The sequence below is a fragment of the Engystomops pustulosus genome, chromosome 2, assembly GCF_040894005.1.
Source record: "Engystomops pustulosus chromosome 2, aEngPut4.maternal, whole genome shotgun sequence".
NCBI lineage: Eukaryota > Metazoa > Chordata > Amphibia > Anura > Leptodactylidae > Engystomops > Engystomops pustulosus.
This window is the reverse complement of record NC_092412.1, coordinates 120,800,383-120,823,717: the sequence shown is the minus strand read 5'-3', so window position 1 is coordinate 120,823,717 and position 23,335 is coordinate 120,800,383. Positions and strand designations below refer to the sequence as shown.

At 37.0% G+C, this 23,335-nt stretch overlaps 1 protein-coding gene and 1 long non-coding RNA gene across 10 annotated transcripts in view; one reads left to right on the top strand and one right to left on the bottom strand.

Annotated features, from left to right (window-relative positions):
- Positions 1 to 4,747: 4,747 nt before the first annotated feature.
- Positions 4,748 to 23,335, bottom strand: part of AUTS2 (activator of transcription and developmental regulator AUTS2) — a 959,393-nt gene continuing 940,805 nt past the window's right edge. For 5 of the 9 annotated variants that reach the window (XM_072136189.1, XM_072136187.1, XM_072136191.1 and 2 more), the window contains 10 exons: positions 22,196 to 22,291; positions 20,215 to 20,286; positions 14,851 to 14,880; positions 13,625 to 13,696; positions 10,515 to 10,665; positions 9,887 to 9,964; positions 9,388 to 9,471; positions 8,057 to 8,092; positions 7,728 to 7,941; positions 4,748 to 7,445 (listed from right to left, as the gene is read on the bottom strand). In XM_072136189.1, the coding sequence (XP_071992290.1) occupies positions 6,212 to 7,445; positions 7,728 to 7,941; positions 8,057 to 8,092; positions 9,388 to 9,471; positions 9,887 to 9,964; positions 10,515 to 10,665; positions 13,625 to 13,696; positions 14,851 to 14,880; positions 20,215 to 20,286; positions 22,196 to 22,291 (2,067 nt within the window). In that variant the 3' untranslated portion in view covers positions 4,748 to 6,211. The remainder of the gene's footprint in view (positions 7,446 to 7,727; positions 7,942 to 8,056; positions 8,093 to 9,387; positions 9,472 to 9,886; positions 9,965 to 10,514; positions 10,666 to 13,624; positions 13,697 to 14,850; positions 14,881 to 20,214; positions 20,287 to 22,195; positions 22,292 to 23,335) is intronic. The other 4 variants (XM_072136192.1, XM_072136193.1, XM_072136188.1 and 1 more) reach the window with 2 other exon arrangements.
- Positions 13,960 to 23,184, top strand: LOC140118361 (uncharacterized). Its single transcript, XR_011853185.1, has 3 exons — positions 13,960 to 14,134; positions 19,582 to 19,644; positions 23,125 to 23,184. It is a non-coding gene; the product is annotated as an uncharacterized lncRNA (long non-coding RNA).

Sequence of the window (23,335 nt, the reverse complement as noted above, 5' to 3'; positions counted from 1 at the left end):
ACTGAACAAACCCAAATTTTGTAATCTTTCCTTGTCTAGTCCCCCCATTCCCCTAATAATCCTCAGCAACTATTCCAGTTCTACTATGTCCTTTTTATACACTGGTGCCCAAAACTGTACACAATATTCCATGTGTGGTCTGACCAGTGATTGGTATAAGGGCATGAGAATCTATTCTTCTCTGGATACATTTGCTTTTGCTGATGGAGCCTGTTTCTAGTCACTAAAATTAGGTTTACCATCCACCCAAGTCTTTTTCAGCTGCCGTTTTACCAAGTAATTGACTGTTTAGAACATTATTATATTTTTTTGTTTCCATGGCCCAAGTGCATAACTGTATATTTATCTACATTAAACCTCATAAACCATTTCTCTGCCCACTCCTCAAGATTCCAGAAATCCCTCTGTAATGCTAAGCTATTGGCCTCAGTATTAATTACTTTACACAGCTTAGTAGTTTAATTTGCAAATTGACTGTGCAAATCCACTACAAGGTCATTAATAGAAATATTAAAAAGAAGTGGTCCCGATACTGACCCCTGTGGCACTCCACAGGTAACATCAGCCCAATCTTAGAATGTGCCATTAATGACAACCCTAAGCCAATTACTTACCCAAATACACAGATTTTTCCCAAGTCCTAGCAGTCTCCTTTTATGTATCAACCTTTTATGCAGCACTGTATCAAATGCCTTGGAAAAGTCCAGATATACAACATCCAAAGCCTCTCCCAGGTCCAGTCTGGAACTTACCTCCTCAGAGAAGCCAATCAGATTAGTCTGACAGGACCGACCCCTCATAAACACATGCTGATGCTGGGTTATAAGGATATGTACATAGAAATACTCCAGGATAGCATCTCTAACAAATATTTTCCCCAAAACAGAAGTTAGGATGGCTTCCAGGATGGCTTTTTGATCCTTTTTTGTATATTGGTACCACATTTGCTGTGAACCAGTCCTGTGGAACAGAATCCGGTCAGAGAATTTTCAAATATTAAAAAGAATGGTGTGTCTATCACGGGGACAAGGGGTGTACACCGTGCAGAACCAGGTGATTCTGGGCCCGGTGATTTGTCTATCTTAGCTATGAGGCGGCACCGTACCTCTTCCTGGGTTGAGCTGATGACATTTCAAAGAGAATTTACATTATTCCTTCTTATGTCTTGGAATAATGGGATTTTCCTGGGCAAAGACAGTTGAGAAGGTGACATTAAATAGATTGGCCCTTTCCTTATCTCCCTTTAATTTGGGACTATATTTTTCTCTGTCTCTATGCTGCCTTTATCAGCTTTTTACAGAATTTATTTTTCTCTATACATCCTGTAACCCCTCTCCACTACCTTGCGCTTTAGCACCCTAAACTCCTCGTCTTTATCATTTATTGCTCTCCTTACAGTACTAGTTAACCACATTGGCCTTTGCTTGTTTCTCTTATGCTTTTTCCCATATGGTATGTGTTTCTCACAGGCCTTTTTCCCAGTTTGCCTGTAGGTTCCTCCCTTAGCTGCTGAAAATTTGCCCTCCTTAAGTTTAGAGTGTTTGTGGCCCCTCCGCTAACCCTCTTAGTAAAGCATAATATAAAACCAATGATATTGTGATCACTATAAATCAGGTTCCCCCCCAACATGCAATTTTGATACCCTGTCAGGTCTGTTGGTTAGGATAAGGTCCAGTAGTGCCCCCCCCCCCCCTCTTTTGGCTCAAGGACTAGTTGCGACAGGTAATTGTCTTTTATTGTTGACAAAAACCTGCTACCTTTGAAGGACCTGCAGGTTTCTGTCCTCCAGTCAATATCGGAGTAATTTAAGTCCCCCCGATAAGTACTTCACCATGCTTTACAGCCACCCCCATTTGACTTTTCAGTAGTTCCTCTGCTTCCTGTATTATATTTGGAGCCTTATAACAAACCCCTAGTAATATTTTATTATTCTTTTTCCCTCCCCTTCTCTCCACCCATAATGACTACATATTTCATTTACAATGATAAAGCAGAATCCATCAATATCTAAGGGGTTTACAGAAAGTGATTAGTAATGCCACTGACTGCTGTGAGTGGCAATTCATTGTTTCTGGATGGTGCAAGCACATGCACAGAAGTGCTGTATATCATAAAAATCCATTTGAATCTACAGACAATACCATCTGAAGAGGTTAATTTGTAAAAGTAATGTTGTGTACTGCATGTGTATCCTTTAGATAGAAGATAGTTTAAAGCAAGCATATCAGAAAATTTATAATAACCAATGACAACAAAGTGTCAACCAATTGTTTTACCAAATTCTGTGAATCTTCTGTTGTTGACTTTTGTAAAACCCTAAGGACTAGATTCTACCATTTCTGTTTTCATTCCAAACGCCATATATTTTTTATTTTTCCTTTTTTTTAAAGTGTCAAATGAGGCTGTGTTACCTCTGGCATAAACTGTTCTTCCTAGTGACACCACTCAATGTTTTGTGCATTGTATTGGAAAGCTGGTAAAAATGAATAATGCGAAAGAATTAACAATAATATTAAGTTTCACTTATAAAAGGTGTAGTAGGAAAACATACAATTGTAAACTATCTTGATTAGCCTCCAGGACTGACTGTCTATGGAAAAAAAAAACTATTGCCTTTAGTGGTTATAGTTTGTATAGCCAGAAGCAGATTATTTAATTGATTTTAAAAGCAACTGGGCTATCTGTGCCAGCGGTTGATGTTGGAACCCCCTTAGCTTGCACTACATAAAGAGGCTCCAATGCGGGTTCATATATTTTTAAGCAACGAGGGTGCACTCGCCACATGCATTGTCTCCCTGGTTCTGTTCTATTCCAGGTCCAGCCTACTGTAGTCTGTACTGTAGCCTGTACTAAACCTGGAGCCCCTGCTTCATGCCGGACCAAACCACGGTTTGGCAGCGGGCTGAGTCGGGAATTGAGCCTAAATTAAGGCTTAGGGCCACAATACATCTCCATTAAGTGTTGCTTAGCACTTAAAGGGGTATTCTCATCTGGGCATTCACATTCAGTTTCATTAATCTGCCATACATAAACATTTCTTCAATTAGATGTTATTAAAAAAAATGTTCCTGTGTGAAGATAATTTCTCATAAATGTAGTCATATGGTTCCTTAGAAAAGAGATAGCTTCCTCGGATACGGCCACCTCTGCTGGAGGGATTGCACTAAGAAACAAAAAGTTATTGTATATGAAATGTCCGGGAGTTGCTGCAGGTCCCACAGCCGTCCTGTGGTAATGATTGCTGAATCCTGGTGGTCCAGCAGGACTCTATAGCGCATGTCTGGCCACCGCTGCCAGAGTGTGACGTGGTCGTATCCGAGGAAGCCATCTGGTTTCTAAGGGACAACACTACTACATTTATGAGAGATTATCTTCACACAGGAACATTTTTTTTATTAACATCCAATTGAAGAAATGTTTACATATGGCAAATAAATTTAATTAAGTGTAAATGCCCAGATGGGAATACCCCTTTAACTAAAAGCTCATGTAAACCACAAACGGCAGTACAATGGGGCACATTTACAACAAGGTGCGTTGTCCGATCGTGCACCCGATATCCTGCATGTGTTGCTTCCCAGCTGAGTTCCGTTGTAGTTCAACTTCTTCCCGGTACATGTAAGTGCATGGCTTGTGTCACAATTTTGAATGTTAAATCCTGCACGTTGTCCAAATTCGTTGGATCGTCCAACGGCCTAGCCCCCCCCCCCATTTGTGTCGTGTGAAAGCCGATGCGCCAAAATCTGATCGCGTGCGACAAAAAGCCCTTCTAAATGTGGCACCAGTAGGAAATTGTCGGATATTCCGACGATAGTGCGGTCCGCAGACCCTATTAAATGAGCCGCAATGTGTCAACTTAAAGGGGTATTCTCATCTGATCATTCACATTCTTTTTCATTAATCTGCCATATATAAACATTTCTTCAATTAGATGTCATTAAAAAAAATAATAATTACCTGTGTGAAGGTAATTTCTCATAAATGTAGTATTATGGTCCCTTAGAAACAAGACTGCCTCCCTGGACACGGCCACCTCTGCTGGAGGGATTGCACAAAGAAACAAAAAGTTTTTGTATATGAAATGTCCGGGAGTTACTGCAGGTCCTACAGCCGTCCTGTGGTAATGAACGCTGAATCCTGGTGGTCAGGCAGTACTCAATAGCACATGTCTAGCCACCGCTGCCAAAATGTGAGATGGTCGTATCCGAGGAAGCTATTTAGTTTCTAACGGACAACATGGCTACATTTATGAGAAATTATCTTCACACAGGAACATTTTTTTTTATTACATCCAATTAATTAAATACCCTTTTAAGTTAAATGGGCTTCCTATCATATTCATGATAGGTGCTGGAACTATACATGGTGGGGGAATGCATTTCTGCTTTCATTCACTTCAACCCTAATCACTGCTTATTGGTAGGTTTGAGGAAATCCCCTTATTGTATTACTGTAGTTATTTGTTTCGGAAGGATATCCTAGAAATTCCCTATTGTGAAACTGCTAATTTAACTGACTTCTAAAACTAAACATTTTAAAATCAAACTAGATTGTCATTCTTTACACTAAATTTACACTAGATTTACACTAAAAAGAGTCATTATTTTTAAATAGTTTGATGCAGTTTACTGCAATTTTACACCATAATGTTATGTTAATATCCTATGGGAGAAAGGGGTTATAAAACAGACTAGTGCATACCAGTTGGCCTATCTTTAAGCAATGTTGGGCACTGCACACAAATAAGCACCTTAAGGTTTTGTTCACATTTTTTAATAACATGGCACAATTTACATAACACAAGTCTTCGCTGATGAGGAACATGCTGAAGATTGAGTCGCTTCATTTTTATGCTTGTTTTTTTTCCTTTTCAGTTCTGTTTTTTTTCCTCTTTACATATGTACTAAAAAGGAATTTCTTACATACAAGATAAACAGCAAAAGGTTTGTATATAACAATCTCTTTACAATACTGAAAGCTACCACTACTGTTCCAGTGTACATATTCTTCTGGGAGAGTTGGCTCCTTAAAAAACACTGCACAACATCTGGAGTTCACAAAATCTGAAGCTCACAACTAAACCTTCAGTTGACTACTAAAATAGATCTCTGCTTATTAGAAACAACTGTTGGGAGTTTTATTCATTGTTTTGCCTTTGTCAAAACAGGATAACAACTTAAGATCACTTTAATACACTAGAAGACCAATGAACTATGTTTATTTCACACATATAATTTACAACCCAGTAAACCAAATGTGTATGGTATTTGTCCGGTAAAGTCATATCCTCTCCAATCAAGTTAATGTAAACAGTATCTAGGCTTAATAACTGATCTGAGAATATGGAACAAACATCTTAGGTAAGTGAGAATATTTTGTGGATGAGCCTGCCCAGTGATTTGAGCCAGTATATTTGGGCAAGCGCAACACGTGGATACAAGGTGGTAAGTCTACCAGTTGATAGTAACCACTGCTAACTGTGTCTTAAGCAAGCTTTACATTGAGAGGAAGATGTTAATTATGGATGCACATTTGTTGGTGTTTATGGTCACAGTGATGCTACTGGAGTCCCAAAATACAGGAGGATGTTTCGGGGAATAAAAGGCAAAAGATGTTGTTACACAAGATTTTTAGGGACAATATGACTTTAGTTGTGTAAGTGTGGCAAATGTTCCGGTTGTGTTACAATGGCTTTATATAAAAAGCCTTCACAATAATTGCATAGTTGAGGGGGTTTAGTTGTCTCTAATAATATACACAGCACAGTATGGACAGACTGTGTTTTAAATAGTAACATTGTAAACTGCACAGTTTAAGAAGTATTATTGTATAATGTTAAGTCTATTTACATTTGTACACAGTAAAGCTTTCATCCTATCCTTTTGCATATATGAACCAATACCCAATGAAGCAAATAGTTTTTACAGAAATATTTACATGTTCTTTCAATATCATAAGTCTGATACAGTCCATATGGATGTAATGAATTATCTCCTTCAGTTCCAACCAAATGCTTTACATTAGTAAAATAAATCAATTAAAGACAAACATTTGAATTGGCCAAAAGATCTGGAAATTCACAACATATCATATACAAAAAGTGAAAATCATTGCTTTTAGATTTTACATTTTTACAAAGATTGTTTGTCAAGTCTTGCACTGATTTAAATCTAATCAGCTATTCAGTACACAAGTTTTTTTTAAAATGTATTTATCGTGCTTCGATGTCCTTCAGTGTGTGAGAAGGAGGTCTATCTCTTATCTCTGATGTCAATGGAGTAGTCCTCCTGGGAGAACCTGGTCGCCCTCCCAGTGTAGAAATAAGTGGAGGTGGGGCACTTAGTGCAGCTGTTGGGGGAGTCTTATTAAGAAGTCCATTTTGATGTCCTGCTGTGGGACTGACCCTGGGATAATGCATGCTGGGAAGTCCTGGGGTGATTAAACTTGGATGAGGCAGATGACCATCCAGTGCAGCAGGATGAACTGCATGTAGACGGGCATGTTCATAGTCTTCTCTAAGCATGTGTAACCTTTCCCTCTCTTCCATTTGGCTTGCTCTTTCATGTTCCCGTCGTGGATCAACAGAAAGATGATGGGGGTGGTGATGGTTGTAGTCATGTGGTTCTCGGTCCCTGAATGACCTGTCCGATTCATATAACCGTGGTGTAGTAAGACGATGAAGTGGATCATTTCGCAGTAAAAAATCTCGACCAAGAGGATCTCGTCTATGAATATCTAGTCCTCTATATGGATCTCTCAATGGATCTCGCATAGGATCCCAGTGAAATGATGGGTAAGGAAAACGTTCGCCGCCTGGAATTGGGCTTATGCCCATGAAGGGAGTCATCATGCGAGTTCTATCTAGCCCACCAATACTATTCATTGGATGCATGCCTGGTACACCCACAGCCATTGGCATGGATGCTAAATGACTTGGATGAACATTTGAAGTAGATATTGGTGGAGCTTGTTCAGAAGATCTATGGATGGTAGGTCCTTCAGTAATCAAAACATCATGGTCTTCCTTCCTTTCTTCTTTCACTTTAACATCATTATTTTTCTTTTGAGCATCATAAGTCTCAAGTTTTCTTTCATTTTCTCGATTAGAAGTGCTATTAGGTCTAGTGCTCTCCATCACTGGTGCCCTGACATATGGGGAAGGCACCCTGGATAACTGTTTAGCTTCCTCCACAGCTCTATTTTCATGTACAATATTTTCTTTCTCAGAAATGTGATTGTCCTTTGTTTTGTGCTCTTCCATATTGTTTTCTTTCCATGATTCAGAGTGCTCTCTTTCTCGTTCTTTAGGTTTTTCTTTATCTCGTACCTCATTATTCATGTGGCTTCTACTTTGTTCGGATAAACTGCGATTATGTCCTAATGAATTTACTTGACTGACAGGTGCTGGTGAAGGATGACTCGAGTGCCTTTTCTCCAGACTTTCCCTTTAAAACAATAAAATAATTTGAATGCCATTTAAGTAATAAAAAAGATATAAATATAAATTTCAGACATGTATAAGGCCAAGTAATTTTTAATTGTTTAATATGTTGCCCCATGTGGACATACCCAATGTCTATACCCTGTTAGGTTAGGTAATCACAAAGGGAATCAGAACTGATCAGGCATCCTGCTTTCCACAGTGAAAACAGTCAAAGATGTAATTGAACAGATTGTAAAAAGTAAAAATATGTGAGTGTCAAGGTACAGAATGCTGATTGACAAACCTTTCTTTATCGTCTTTCGATGATGACTCTCGTTTCTCAGAATCTCTGTCATGAGCTGTAGCAGAAGAGCTGCGTTCTGGTTCACCTGGTTTTAGCCAAGGTGGAGGTGTTGGGAAAGATGGTGGTGTCCGATGAAGTCGATTCCATGGTTCATGAGGATTGTTGAAGCTCTGCATATTTGGCCCTTCCTTATGGCTAAACATTGAGTTTGAGGCTATAAGAAAGACAATTAGAATGTTAATTTGTTAGCATGGACACTAAAGATTACAAAACCCCGACAATACAATATTTAAAAGGCAGAAAAAAGTGTAAATGTTAGTGGTACTAACCCATAATGAGGGGGTGGTTGAAGGGTCTGGTTGTTTCTTAGGAGAAAAGACAAAGAAAATGATAGCTTGCCTCTATTTTATTCCCATTCACATATTCACTTAGACAACTATAAGCAATATTCTATAAAGTTTGGGAAGTTATAAAATGGGAATATAAGGGTACAGATTTTAAACATTCATCAGGTTATGTGGGCAAGACAAAGAGTAGTGAGAACCAACCAAAAGCTTCCTTCAATTTTCTAGTTTTTAAAATCCATTCAATTCTTAAATTGCTACCTGTTATATGAAATTGTAGTTTCAAGAATGTCTGGCTACAAAATAGAATGCTTTAGGTGTAAAAGTCCCCTTTGTGGTAGCAATTGGTTAGGTAATAGGAGTAAGTGTCAGTTTTTTTCAAGCAATAAAGCCGTTTACAAAGTTTTTGATCATAGTTAAAAAGCTGAATATTTACAGTGTACAAATCTCTCCAAAGTACAAAATATTGTGTTCCATACAATAGATATAAGGAGGAGGACATTTCATCATCAGCTCTTGGCATGCTTTAAGAGATGCCACTGTACAGTTTTTGGAGCACTTGGAAATGTTTGCAATTAGAACAAATGGTTTTAAATATTAGGCTCTGTGTGGCCCAAAGAGCCTTTTCCAACCCAGAAATACCCGTATGAGAGTAGGTAATTTTTAATAACATTTTTTTTTGCCATTTTGGTGATGTCAAAATTATTATGGGCATTATATCAAGCCCTCCATTCCACTGAAACTTTTTACGTTGCCCACTCTATTTTTAATGTAGTGGTGGGAAATAATGCAATAAAGTATAATAAATTTTGCAATCTCCCTATAGTATGAGTATGGTGAATAATGTGCAGTCACAGTTCAAGACACAGAAATAGATCTAGCAGTCAAAATCTATCAATAGTTATGTGCCAGTTAATACATTTGGGCACACTCTAGCAAAACTGACCAAGAATTCTCTTAGCAATCTGTTAGCAATACACTTAAAATTCAGAGCTAATTTAAGTATAGATATTAAGCAATTATGTGGTATTTAGCCCATTTTCCTTCAAAGGAATGGGCATTTTTTTGCCTCTAATTTCATGATGTCCATACATGATTATGGTAATATACTGAGAGCTTCTAGCATATAAAATAGCTCAAAATTACATATATTTTAAAGCAGACAGACAAATTCCTTTTGTGTTGATCCAAACTATACCTTTGTATACAATAAAAGGAAGAATTTCATGGGGACAACAAAACAACACTTATATGGTAATTATAGTAAAAGTATACATTTTCTTTTAACTACAAATAGAATATTAAACCATACTTACTAACTGAAGGATTGCCAAGGCCCCCAAAGGCATTTCCACCCACAGAACCAAGACCGCTAAACGATGAAGGACGGTTAAAAGGTTCTATAACAACAAAAGTTACATTTAATTTGGTATATGGGAAAAAAAAATTCTATTATCATATTGCATATATCCAATATGGCAATATAAAAAAATTAAGATTTAAGTTTAAAAATATATACTCTAATGGGACCAAGGATTATCAATAAAGTTTCATTATAGACACTTTACAGCTGATCCTTGCAGCCTGGGACTAAAGGAAAGCATCCAGAGAGCCTCACCAGAGGTCACAGTGGCCAGAGAGGTCCATCTGTAACTAGGGGTCGTCTGTAAGTAGGGTGTCCTTAAGTAGGTGTATATGTGTAATAAATATTATATATATATATATATATATATATATATATATATATATATATATATATATATATATATATATATATATCTCATGGTATATATCACAAAAATAGTTTATGCTTACCAAGATGAGCAGTGGGATTTAGGAAATTACTGTGATGAGGTGGTGGACCAAAAGGTGCCCCTGCAGGGTGTGCACCACCTACAAAATCAAATGTTTCAAGGTTTAAAAAATGAAGTACCTGAGGACGCAACACAATAATCAAGGTTTCTAATCATTTAAGTAACATTATAGAAATGTTGGTTAAACCCAACAATTTCCCATTCTAGGAGAAATGAGGATTGACACTATATTTTAAGATACCCAATCCTTTATCTTTATCAATATAAGCCCCCAAGTAGGTAGGAGATTTTCCCTTTTCTTACTGGGAGCACAGGAATTCTTGGCTGAAGAGCTACAGTATGGCTAGCTTTCTCCTTCACACAGGATTTACTTTATCTACTGCGTCAATCACAAGAACAGAATTCCTGTGCTTCTCGTTGGGTCAAAGCACAAGCTAAAATGCTACTGAAATTATCTTAGGTCACTTAACCACAATGCGAACAAAAGAAAAACTTCAAAACTTTATATTTTATCCACAAGCCAAGTACCTCTCCAATAACAGGTAAAATAAATATACACTCTGACAACAGTAACTATTAAGTTAATCTACGTATTACCAAAGTAACTAAAGAAATTGGTAAACACCCACCAGCAGCAGAGAATAAAGTTGAAGGGCGTGCCAAGTCATGAGGGTGCGGATGGTGATGGATAGCTCCAAAGAGGCTCGGACCTGGTGGCCTGCTCAAAAACTCAGGCTTCAGGCCAAAATCAAGCTTGTGTGGATCTGTCTGCATCTGTTTCTGAAATGAAAAGCATTACTGGAATTGAGATTTCCCCGTGGGCAGATAAGAAAAGAGGCTTCAAAGACCATACAAAATGCCACATTCACACCTTGAAATTGCAAAACTGATCTTTGTATTTGCTATAATTGAAATTACACTTAAAAAAAATCTGATGTTATCAGAAGTGACAGACACAGCTTAGTCTGGATAAATAGGAAAGACATGGCTTACAGGCAAAATTATGTAATTCATTCTTACAAAAAACCATCATAAGCCCTGAGTCCTGTATCTATAGTTTATAACATTAGCCGTTAAAGCTTAATAAAATTGTTACATTCAAAAACATATGAATACATTTGTAAAAATGTACCAAATAATTATATTTTATAAATTAATACATTTAAATCATAATAATATATACCCGGATGTAAAATAGAGATGTTTTATTTTGCCTTCCTTATTCCTTCCAATTATCCTATATAAAATGAAAGTCAATATTACCCATAGGGATACTATAGATATCACATATGTCTAGCCCATTGTTGCCTATGAACATGTTCATCATATATTTCTCATTCTTGTGTTTCTTTAAATAAAACAAGTATAATCCTATTGAGAAACCAGTCCTATCAATGTTATTTTTGTGCTTTCAGGCACAAATCTGAATTAGGTAGCAGCTTAATAAGATATTTGTTCTCATTCACTGGACAGGCAAATAAAAGTTAACGTTTGTTACTGTGTTTTTAATGCATATTGGCTCCACTGAAAAATTTTAATTACAACCGTCAAGCATAAGAAGTGTTAAAATGAGAAAATAATATCGAATAAACAGACTTTATATGCTTATTAGAGAACACTTGTGAAGTCACATGTAGCATAAACCTCATATTTATTTAATCAATGTCCATTACAAAAGTTCTAGAGACATTTTACAGGTACCCAATTTACGATCTAATGTTTATTTTATTGAATGAAGTAAGCTGCCTTAACGTCTTGCTTTAGGGAAAACATAATAGTGATCATTGGAGTCTACTTACAATACCCCGTGTGGATTAGCAGTTATTTAAATAGTTTTTCTCATTCGGTTACTATAGTCTCTAAGGGAGAATTCTCCTCACTTAAAATAAAATAACAACTTGCATTCCAGTGTTGGGCAATCAAACATATTATTGAAGACAATGAAGTCCAACAAGGATTACGAAAACAGCGAAGGCAAGAGCAGAACTAGTTTCATTCTGTTATCTGGATATTAATGGCATTTATGCAAGAAAACTGCCATTAATAGGTAGTGTATAAAAATAAACATTGCACTTTTTTATTTTATTTAGTAGGCTACATTTACAATGCATTTCTCTGCATATATTCTCTGCCAAGAAACTCTTGTTGTATACGATGGGCATATCCTTATATACTGGCAGACGGAGACATCCAATTACTACTACTATTTTTACAACTATGCCTCTTAATTCTGCTAGATCTCCAACACAGACTTGACTGTGAAATGCCAGTTTAAAGGGGTATTCCAGAAATAAGCAAAATTCATATACAATTTGGTCCTTAAAATGTAAGCTAATATGTAATTAGTTGTTATTTAAGATTTTGCTTCAGACGGGCGATGGTAACATGTCCACATCACATATCCTGCACCTGCCTGGGCAGATCATGTGATCATCACTACGTTTGGCTGTAGTGGATTGGTTGCAGTGCATCCAGTATGACCAGTGTTGTGGTGATATGCAGGGATGGCAGTTACACATCATTACTATAGTAACAGAGTAAGAAAATCTGTTAGATCATCACTAGGAGCAGAGCATAAGAGGTAGGAGGAGTTACTGAGAACTAACGGATCTTGGAACTTGTAGTTTTAAGTGGTGGTCTTCTTGGTGATAACTCCACATACTTAAGAGAGGCCATAAAATTTTGTGAATCATAAAACCAAACTATTTAAGCTCCATTTTGTGACTAATGACATTGAGTTTTGTTACATTTACTTATTTTTAGCTTTGGGGTTCATATTCCCGGAATACTCCTTTAAGAAAATTATCGGAAAGGTCTCTGGTTCTATTTAATACTTCTTCAGAAAAATATGAAAAAAAATGCAATGCAAATAAGGTTGCAGCAAAACATCACAGAAATAGAGTGGCATGCTATATTGGTGAGCACATAACACAGTTACTCTCCTTATTCTATAGCTTCATTTCCTGTAGTTGACAATTTATTGAGCAGGTATATGTGGCAAACTAAGGTGCTAAAATCTACATATATAGGAGTCTTTTAATTAATTGGGTGCATTTAACAAATATAAACAGGTGTAACCCTTATGCAAGGTTTAGCACAAGGCAATTGCCTTCCTTTGAAAATCTATTGTTATGGAACAGTCCCCCAAAGATAAGCTAGTAACACCCTGTCTTGCTGTATTGTTCATTAGCAAAATGCTGTAAGCTGTACAAGAAGCCATCAGTCTATCAACATCAGTTAAATTCAATTGGCTGTCCTTCTGTATCATGGACATGCTGAGTCCTCCGGCATGGGAGATGTTTTCTGTATAGAAAACCTGCCGTTGTTTTCAATGCCATCAGTAACTGGGCACATTGGAGCTGTTGTGCACAATGCAAATATTGTTGCATAGGTGCACCTATACAAACTCAGACATCTTGGCTTGTCAGTGTACAGCACATAATTTGCATTCCGTTCAAGTCTAGAAGTCACAATATTCTCATAGTTTATTGTCTTGGTTTGGTGTTGTATTTATGTGACTCATCCCCTGTTGAGGGGATGTATGTCATATCCGCCAATTTTATGCTGTGTATTTTATACAAGTTGAATTTGCTAATAAAGCTTTTTGCATTATGACTATAAGTTTGTGTTTACACTAGCATATTTCCTTCTCTATTTCTGTGTGGTTATTTTATTTGACACAATCATGATTTATGTATTATCATTAAAACTGCAGGCAATACTGTAATTTAACACTTACCTTGACTTTTTGTTGATGATGGTAAATTTGCCAGGCAATATGAACATGCATAGCACACCATTTTCCAGGTTTCTGGGGGAAATAATAAAAAGTCATATTTTAAATGTACATGGTAATAAAATAAATATATGGGATAAGATGTGCAAGCAAATAATCAGTGGCTAGGGGGCTATTTCTGAATGGCTGATGCCTGCATTTTGAATTACTGAAGTGCCCGTTATCTTGTGCATGACTTTTTCCTATGAAATGTTATTTCTGTATAGGATGCTGGGTCAACCATAATGATGTGCAACAAAAACATTTTGTAAGAAACTTGTTGACCATACATAATAACTGTTAGCCGAGAACAGATAGACACCTCTGTTGATTTTTTATATCCACAGATATACAAGTTCATTCAGTCAATAGGTATGATGGCCAAAAATGTATTAATGAGATGCCTACACTGTGGTCTCAGAATCTTCTTTAGAGCTCTGTTCCTTACCAAAATCATGACATCCCCTTGGTAAGGTAAGTTCATGGTATTGTACCTTTATTATTGTGCCTGAGACAAGATGTAGTATAAAGGCCACCCAGTAGTGATTGGGAGAATTTAACATAGCTTGTATGACAGTTTTCTTACACAAAAACCAGTCAAAATCCCTAGTGAATGGCCAGGAATTGCAACTTTTTTCATATCCAATGACACCCTCACAAGAAGCGGGCAGAGAGGGACGGAGAGCAATCAAGTGATGCCCCGGCACATTAGCCTCTGCCAGTTTCCTGCACAATTCCCCAGACCTGGCATAGAAATAATCGGTCACCTAGTATACCATGAGGCTGGAACCTCTTAGTGTATCAGGCCCATTGTGCACTGATGGAGAAAGACTAACAATGCTCCAAATTATGATACAGTAGATTCCAGCATTGATTTTATGTTACTGTGACCAGTGTGTTTATTAGATTATTTTAAGTTCTGGTGGCCATTTTTATTTTAACTTATAACAAAGTTTGTTGTGACTTTAAATTGTTCTACATGTGTTCACTGTTTGAATCCTTGCTACACTACTTATAGGTATTACAGTGTTATAAGAGCCTTAGTTGCAGCAAATATGTCTAGAAAACAAATAATCAATGTAAGAAACACCGTCGTAAGCAAATGTTTATATTCTGATATCTAAACTACATAATAAATAAATCTATTATGTTTTCTTAATCTGTTTAGAAATGTTAAAATAGACACTTACCCTCAGCATAGGCCTGAAAGGATCAGTCAACTGTGAAGAGAAAATGACAACTTGGTTACATGCCTGTCACTCAGACAATCAAATTAATTAACACATGCTTATTGGTTTCTAATGAAAATGTATTGAAATGTTGAAATTTTACTTTCAAATTAAGTCCTTTTCTAAAATAATTAGTCAATTTGCACATCAGCGCAATCGATATAAATTCATTTGGCAACAATTTACAGAAACTGTTCATGCTTTTCAAGTATATACAGTACATATATGCAACTATGAAGAATATACTCTTAAAGCACTCATCATTATTTCCTATTGTCCTCCATTGTACCCTATTGTATGACAGCCAAGGCCACTTGCCTGTTTTCCACAACACGTCTTTTCTTTCTATATTACAAAGTGGGGCATTTTGGCAATGACAAGTATGACATGCCGCCTTGCCAACATTTGACAGCTGCTGTTTTCATATAGTTAAATGCTTTTTTGTTATGCTGTAGCTGTTCAATGTATTAGACAAGGCCAATCTTTCTTGTCAAGCATAAAGCTTCATATAGAAATGAAATCATGGAAAACAAAGTTTGCATTCAAAGTATAAAATTAATGGATGCATGTATTTAGGCTTTCTATTCAGATGAAAATATAATAAAATTTTGTAATTTGTTTTTCTTATCTCAAGAAAAGTACTAAATAGTTTATAACAAATAAAGCCACTGATGCTCTACATTTGTCTGAAAAACAATAGACTGAGCTCTCCTAAAGCTATGCGTGATAAGTGGGTCCATTCCACAAGGCTGAAGGACAAATATTCCAAGCCAGGGTATCATTGTGGTTTGCCTTCTGCATTGAAATGAGGTGTCATCAACAATTTGGAATCTTTATTTGTCTGATCTTGGTTTTTACCCAGCCTTGCCACAAAACCCATCTTTTTCTATACAAGATGGAAGTATTCAAACTGAACTGAAGCAAGCGAATGCTACAATAAGGATTCCTTTTAGGGATGAAGTACTTAAGCTTATTTTACCCAGGGCTAGATTATTGGGGAGGAATCTAGGGGCATGGGCCTCGGGGCCCCCACCACTTTACTCTTAAGGGGTCCAACAGTCAACTCACAGCTGTAAGGTGAATGTTTCTAGGAGTGATGCACAGCAGCAATGAAGTTGCCTGCAAGCTGTGCCATGACTCATTGGCTCTGTGCCCAACCAGCCGTACTCAATTTCATTCTGCATGTTTTTCAGGAGCTGCTCCGACCACTGATCTCCTCCTTAGAACCCACCATTGTGTGGCTGAACTGATTGCCAGACAAGTCCTAGCCAATCAGAGTTACATTTACTTCCTCACAGATCACTTGGCCCGATCTGTGTGAGGAGAGGCGAGAACTCTCAGGGAAGCAGTGCCTCGTGGGACTGGCACGGATTAGTGGTTAGTACCACTGCCACTGTAAATGTGACCACTAGGTCAGCAACTAGGCTAACATGTAAGTAGGATAAAGTTTAGCTACATTCACCTAGTGGATTCCCCCACTTTACATTAAGAAGGTCTCACACCATGGAAGCACTTTCTTCTCCACTTGCTACTAAGCCAGTAGGCAGGGTACAAATACAATTCTACTTATCCTACTAGTTTTTCCAAATATAATAATATTCTGTATACCCATTTCACCTAACAGTGCCACACAGAAGACTATACAGCTATACATAAAGTCCCTTCATTTACATAGCATGATGTTTTACCATACGTGTTTGGAGTATAATCTGCAACTCATAAGATGGCCTATGCAACATAATGCAAGTCAAACACAACCCACAGGGGTGCTTGGAGGTTGCTTACTCATTTTCTGCCATTCCAAGACATGCAAAGTGAACTAACAAAGTGTGTATATGATGAAGTCAATAGGATAGCTGAATAAGCTAAGTTGAGGTACAGAAGGTGCACTGGTACTGTAACTGATTTAACATTTTCCTTACTAGTTACTCATCAGAACCTATTATGAAATACCTACCTATGACTCATCATACATGTGACATATATCCATAGGAACATTATTTGTAATTGTGGAACCATTATATGTGCAGTAAACAACCAGTGTAAAAAAAAATACTGGTTCACTAGTCAAATCAGGAAAAGTAGCATCCCGAAATGGCTGTCTTATTGACCATTCTAGAAACTTGGATTAAAAAACCTGCATGTTTTCTGTACACTATCAAAAATGCATGTAAATATCATATGCCATTGTCTGGTCTGCGCTGCTAAAGCTTTCAGTACGAGTTCCTGTTTGTTCAACCCTGACTTGGAAATCAAGAGACTCCAATCCACCAATTACATCAATATTTCATCAGCACACTCAATAATACAGCAGCTTTGGGAATAGGGGACTGTATTGTTACAACAACAACAAATACTGCATTTCATGCACAAACCCATCACCACAGGGAAAGCAATCTTCTTTTGAAGAGAGAATAAGCTGCCACCTTAAAGGTAATGGCTGTCTCCTCCAAATCAGGATTAAAACATTACTTTTTTTTTCTTGCACAAGAGACTTCAATGTTCACCCATATACCGATCATAAAGGAAAGAAGTTTATGACTATTCACCTCCCTGGCTAATGAACAGAAAACTGTGCACAGGCAAACCCAGCATCAGTCCAATAGATGTGCCACAAAGCATCAATCTTAGCGTGTGCAGCTGAAGGAGAGGAAAATATTACTTTAATTAACTCACAATTGAAAATCTGTGTCAAAAGAATAAAACACGACAACTGGAAGAATAATGTGGATTATTATAATACACACAAAAGGGCACCAAGAATTTATAGGAATTGTCCAAGGTCTATAAATATTAATGTAAGGAAGGGAATGATTAACAAACAGAAAACATGCTATATTTACAATACCACTCACACCAAGGAGGTGCCCATACACACAAATAAACTGTGGCAGGATGGTCTCGGATTTTAGGATCTGTCCCCCTTTCCCAGGATGTGAAAGGTATGTTGTTGAATCATCCCAAGGATGCAGATAGAGTTGAGTAATGGTGAAGCAGTGAGCCTTTAGCTCCCCATTCCAAAATTAGGTTTTAGTTGATGCTGTATGCGGCTCAGAGTATAGGAGACATGATGGGGGTCATTTATCTTTAGTCAGAACATTAGTTCTTGTCTTTTGTTTGGGTACTTGTTTGATTTATCTTTGGTATTCATATGTCAGGCAACGAAGTCTGGGTGGGTTTTGCAACTTTTTATACAAAAGTCCAACTCTTCTGCAAACCCTATGAAAGTTTTTCCTACGCCTGATTGAGACTTAAGTTTATTTGCAACTTTTTAACTATGATTCACACCAAAATTGCAACTCTTTTATAAGAACACATCGGTATTAAAATTTTTGGTGCGAATCATAGTTAAAAAGTTGCAAATAAACTTAAGATATATCAGGCACAACAGAGAAAAATTCTTGCACTGCTACCTTTATTAGGCGAGTAAAATTTTGTTGCAAATATGCCAAAAAAGTCTCAAATATAAGAGAAATAAAGACAAAAGCTTAAGATAAATGGCCCACAAATATGTTGATCTCATTGCAGCTGTCTGCCTCAGAGCTGCACACAGCAGCAGTGCTGTAGGGAATCCAGAAAAGGTGAGTACTAGGCTTTTTTTATTATTTTTAATTTACAGCAGGTATTTATAAATCTGAAGCACATTAGCAGGGGCATAATAAGAGGATAGCTACAAAAATGGGCACATTATAAGCGGTTCCTAAAAAAAGGGAGGGGATTTCAAGTGACTAAAAAAGTCAGAAGGATAGATAAGTACAGCTTGTTTTACAGATTCCCTAAACTTATCCCAAAATTTATATAAAAGAACAATAACCTTTATTTACTCCACATAATATTGAATATTACAGAGAGAACGCAAAACCAAAATGACCCAGAGGTCAAACTTATTGTTCAACCAGACAGGCACCATTATACAAAATATGACATTTTAAGGCCATAAAAATGTTTTTAAACTTCATTATGTACAGAAAAAAACTACCACAGCTAAATATGATGCCTTGGCACTGGCCCAATTTGTCAAAATGGCTTATGCTGAATATGAATATATTACAATCAAACTAAATCTAGAACAATAAAGTAAAGCAGTATCACATCTTATTATACCCTTCAAAAACATCTTACATCATCCTTCTTCACGTGAGCTAATCCTAACATAACGTGACAACAAGGGCCCATGATCTGATGGTAAGTGACAGGTCTGACTTTTGGGTTGCTGACAGCTGACGAAAGCAAAACAAACAAGCCACACCATTTTGCCGGAATCAACGCTGAGAGATAGCCATTACAGTAATGCTGGCAAAAACGATTATTTCATGTAAAACATTTCCACTGTACAAACAACTTGCGACAAGTTAGCTTGTGAAGTTTGGTGTAAATTATGACAGACTTAAAATATGAAAATAGGCAAAATGTAGTAATACACATCCCCAATTCTGATGAATGACCAATTGTGTAATACATAGTTGTAGTCATATTTTCACAAACAGAGCTCTTTACTTCTGCTCTCTGCTTCGGCCGAATGATGGGGAAGGATCTCAAGCTTTATTTCCCCCACTTTTATATCTATAAATCCTTTTACTTAAAATAATGTGCAAGGACCTAGAATCTTTTGGGTTCAAAGAAATAATATAGAATTTGTATCAGCCACTTTGAAACATTTTATACTTATCTATTATGTTTATTACTTTTTAGAGCCAAAGCAGCAGCAAATTCTAAACACATTAACAGATGAAGAGCTGGATGAAGCTAACAGATGTATGTTCTATGTCATGCACCTCAGAAACCCAGTTATAGTAATAGTGAAAGCAATGACATACGAGTTATAAGACACATTTGCTGCACACTTTACCTAATCCTTTTTATCTCTTTAGTGAATCTGATTCAATGCCTGTCATCAGTTCAGAGTTATTTCCCATGCCAATCCTTACAGATAAGCTCTAAATTTAGAGGGATGCTTGTCCTTTGAACAGGGATGTAACATTAGATCTGGGTATGTCGAGCAGCTTGTAGGTTCCTCTAGTGAGATTTGGAACCGGGACTAATATGACAGGTTCAGTAATATGAGTTTGTCCTGCAGCGAATAATAGGATTGTTTTATAGAATGACAATCCAACATGATCAAGAAAAATACTTCAACTTAAGATCTCATACAGCAAAAGGAAATGTCCCTAAAGCAAAAAAATGACATCATTGTCTAGAGAAAGCATAAGGTGTAAGACTGACTAGCTCTCTGTGACAAGGACATTTATCACTCCCAGGAGGGTTAGAAACATGTTGACATAATGGTGACATTGTTGACCGAGGAGTCGTTCTTCTTCCACTTACCCTTGGGTCCTTCTGCAACAGCGTGTGAGGGACAGTTCCAGGTCTGGCTGCAACATCAATAGGATTGGAAGTCTGAGAAGGAGACAACGGTTGAAATTAATTGGACATGACAAAATAGTTTTCTTCTCTGTGCTACTTTGTATTTCTTTAGCTTTGTGCTTGACAAGCCCTTGTGCCCGTCAGTTTCTTTTTCATTTCCAGGCAACTCAGGCCTAATGGCCTGTGACTTCTCTTGATAAGTGAAGCTAAACATCATCAGCTACGGCAGTGGAAATGAGGGGCTGTATTAACATGAATCTTTCCAGTGTTCACCCTTTTGTCAACCTTTAAGTTGTAACATAAAACCTTGTCCATCTAAAGAACAAGATATGGGAAGGTTAGTATTACCATTCTGCAGGTTGTAGGCCAGTGTCACAGTACAATTCTTTATTCCGAGTGTCAGTAGGCTGAGTGTCTTAGACAATATTTCCCTAGGGACAGTGATAATGAGAAAAGCTCCCATCTCTAACTTGGATGAAATTACACACGGATTCTTCAGCGGTACCACAAAGTTATCAGTTGAACCGCTCAGCTTCTGACTGGCCTTGTCCTGCCAATTATGTCTAGATTGCATGCTCAGCTGCATGTCCCTCTAGTTATCTGTCATTCGTTTTCCTTTTTTAAAACGGAACTTTAATCTCACTAGTCGCTTCACAAAACTTTACGTCAGTGGCGTCTGTATAGATACAATGCAGGCAGCTAATGTATGATTAAGCATGTGTACACTGGTTCCTTTTCACAGTTACACTTTAGAATAAAGACGAAAACAATACCTTCCCATATCCTGCATAATTTATGATGAACTTTGACCACTGAGCTTAACAGGCTGCTATTACATTCACAAACCATTAAGGGTGTGCACCGACTTCAAATATCACATCACATAAGCAGGTTAAGTCAGTTACAATGACCTTGGGTCAGAACTATATTAGATTGCAAGAGCAGATTATACTTCCAGAGCCACTTAACTGTCTTCTGATGGAGCCATAAAGAAAAGAAACCACTTGAGCTGTAATGCACTCAACAATTAGGAAAAAAGTAATTAGCGTACGGATGGGCAATTGCTAATAAAAAGCCATTTCGGGAAAAGATGTTGTGTTACACTATTATGAAAAAAGCCACCAGGGACCAGACGTGGGGAAACAAAAGCACAAGGAATAGTTTAAAAAAAAAAAACTTTGTTCCTTACAGCTTGGATATCATAAAAGGATGTAGAATGGACAATTTAGCAATTTAGTTAAATACTTGTTCCATTTGCCTAATTTATTTTGTTATCAATGTTTCAGCAAAGTCTGTTTATAAAAATAAGTAAACAATGCACAGTACAGACATGTGTCATCACAATAGACATTGCATCACTTATTTGTATCACAAACAACACAGTTTCCATTCTTAACTTTTTTTGCATTTATAGGAAATCTACCATCAAAACCAAGCATGATAAACTAGAGCACTTACTCATATATCCCAGCCCTGTGACTGTGATAATCTTCTTATATTTGTTATCCATGGCCTTCTTCCTTCTAAATTCAACTGTAAAAATTATCCTAATGAGCCAGAAGAGCTCTGGGGGGGTTGTCAGAGCCCCTCTGTGCTGCAGCTTCACCCTGGTTTATCGTGCTTGATCTTGATGGTAGATCTCCTTCAAGTCTTGACTTAAATGAAACCCACTTTGGCTACTCTTGTGACCCCCTCAGCTTTCACTTGGCGCATGGCAGAAAAATGGAAGCCGGAGCAGTGAAAGTACACTTTTTTTTATGCCTCAGCCCTGGCTCCATAAAGAAAAGCGGGAAAACATTTAAAGCAAATGTTTATTTCTCAAATATTTATATGCATTATTTAACTTTATCAAAGTTAGGGATGTGAGGGATGTCCTATTTAAGATATATATTAAGATATATAATGCAATTACATACATCAACATTTCATTGTTATGCCTTACCTTAGGTTGGAATGCCCCTTGAAGGGATCCAAAAGGGCCAGTAGGAGGGATCATGGGAGGGATTCCGGATACAGTTGGAGGATATGAATGGAATAACTACAAGAAAATAAAAATCAGTTAAACAGAGGAAAAATTCAGGCACAAGGTAGTAAACAGCAAAACACAAAACCATAGCACAAGTACAAAGCCAATAGCAGACGTTGATGCGGATAGAATAGTAGGGTCTAACTGTCAAATCAGTTGTGGTTTAATGTATGTGGAAAGGAGAACTTTAAGGGCGTTCAACATTAATTAGCACAGAAACGATACCCTTGATGTATTCCTTTATTCCAAAATAAAAGGTGATTTTGTAATTATGAATTATTAAATTGGATTGAATGCCTAAGTGGTTTCAGAATTTAGAGTACATCAAAAGCAGGAGGGATGTTAAGCCAAATAAGTCCAAGGGAAATAGCGAGCTAATTAAAAAATGAAGCTTTCAGAGTGCCAGGATTTCAGTCCATTAAAACTCAATTACTTTGTTAAAAGGTTTAATGGTGTTGTGTAAGAAATTAAAGAATATGCGCAATTATGACTTCATTACTCTGCTTTACTGGTTATGCTGTCATTGCTAATGCTAATCTATGGGCCATTTAATAAGCAGACATAGCTGTGTGGTCTTACTCTTAGTAAACAATAGGAAATTCAAGCCAATATAGCTGTATCCTCTTAAATATTTATTGCCCAAAAATTTTCATTTATTAGAACGTTATTACTGTCTATGTTATTTGAGTAAAAATAGAGCTCCAACATATTCTCTTTAGTTGAATTGGTTGCCCGCTAAAAATTAAATTACACATAAGGGGCTCAACAATATAAAATAGATTATTAACTATATAAAAATATTACTAATCCTTTCTGTTTTTCCCTCATTTGAAAAAACACCATAGGAGACCATAAAAGGATGCTCTGGATCACTGGTTGCAACAAATCATCTCAGCCACAGATTTTGTAGGCTTCTTCTCCTATTTTTTCTATTGTGTCTGGGGACAGTAAGTACAGTGCAATGGGGATTGGCAGCTATAGGTTTTGTAACACAATTACTGATGCAAATCACTGACCAAAACAATAAGTGTGAATAAGGCCTAAATCACATACTGC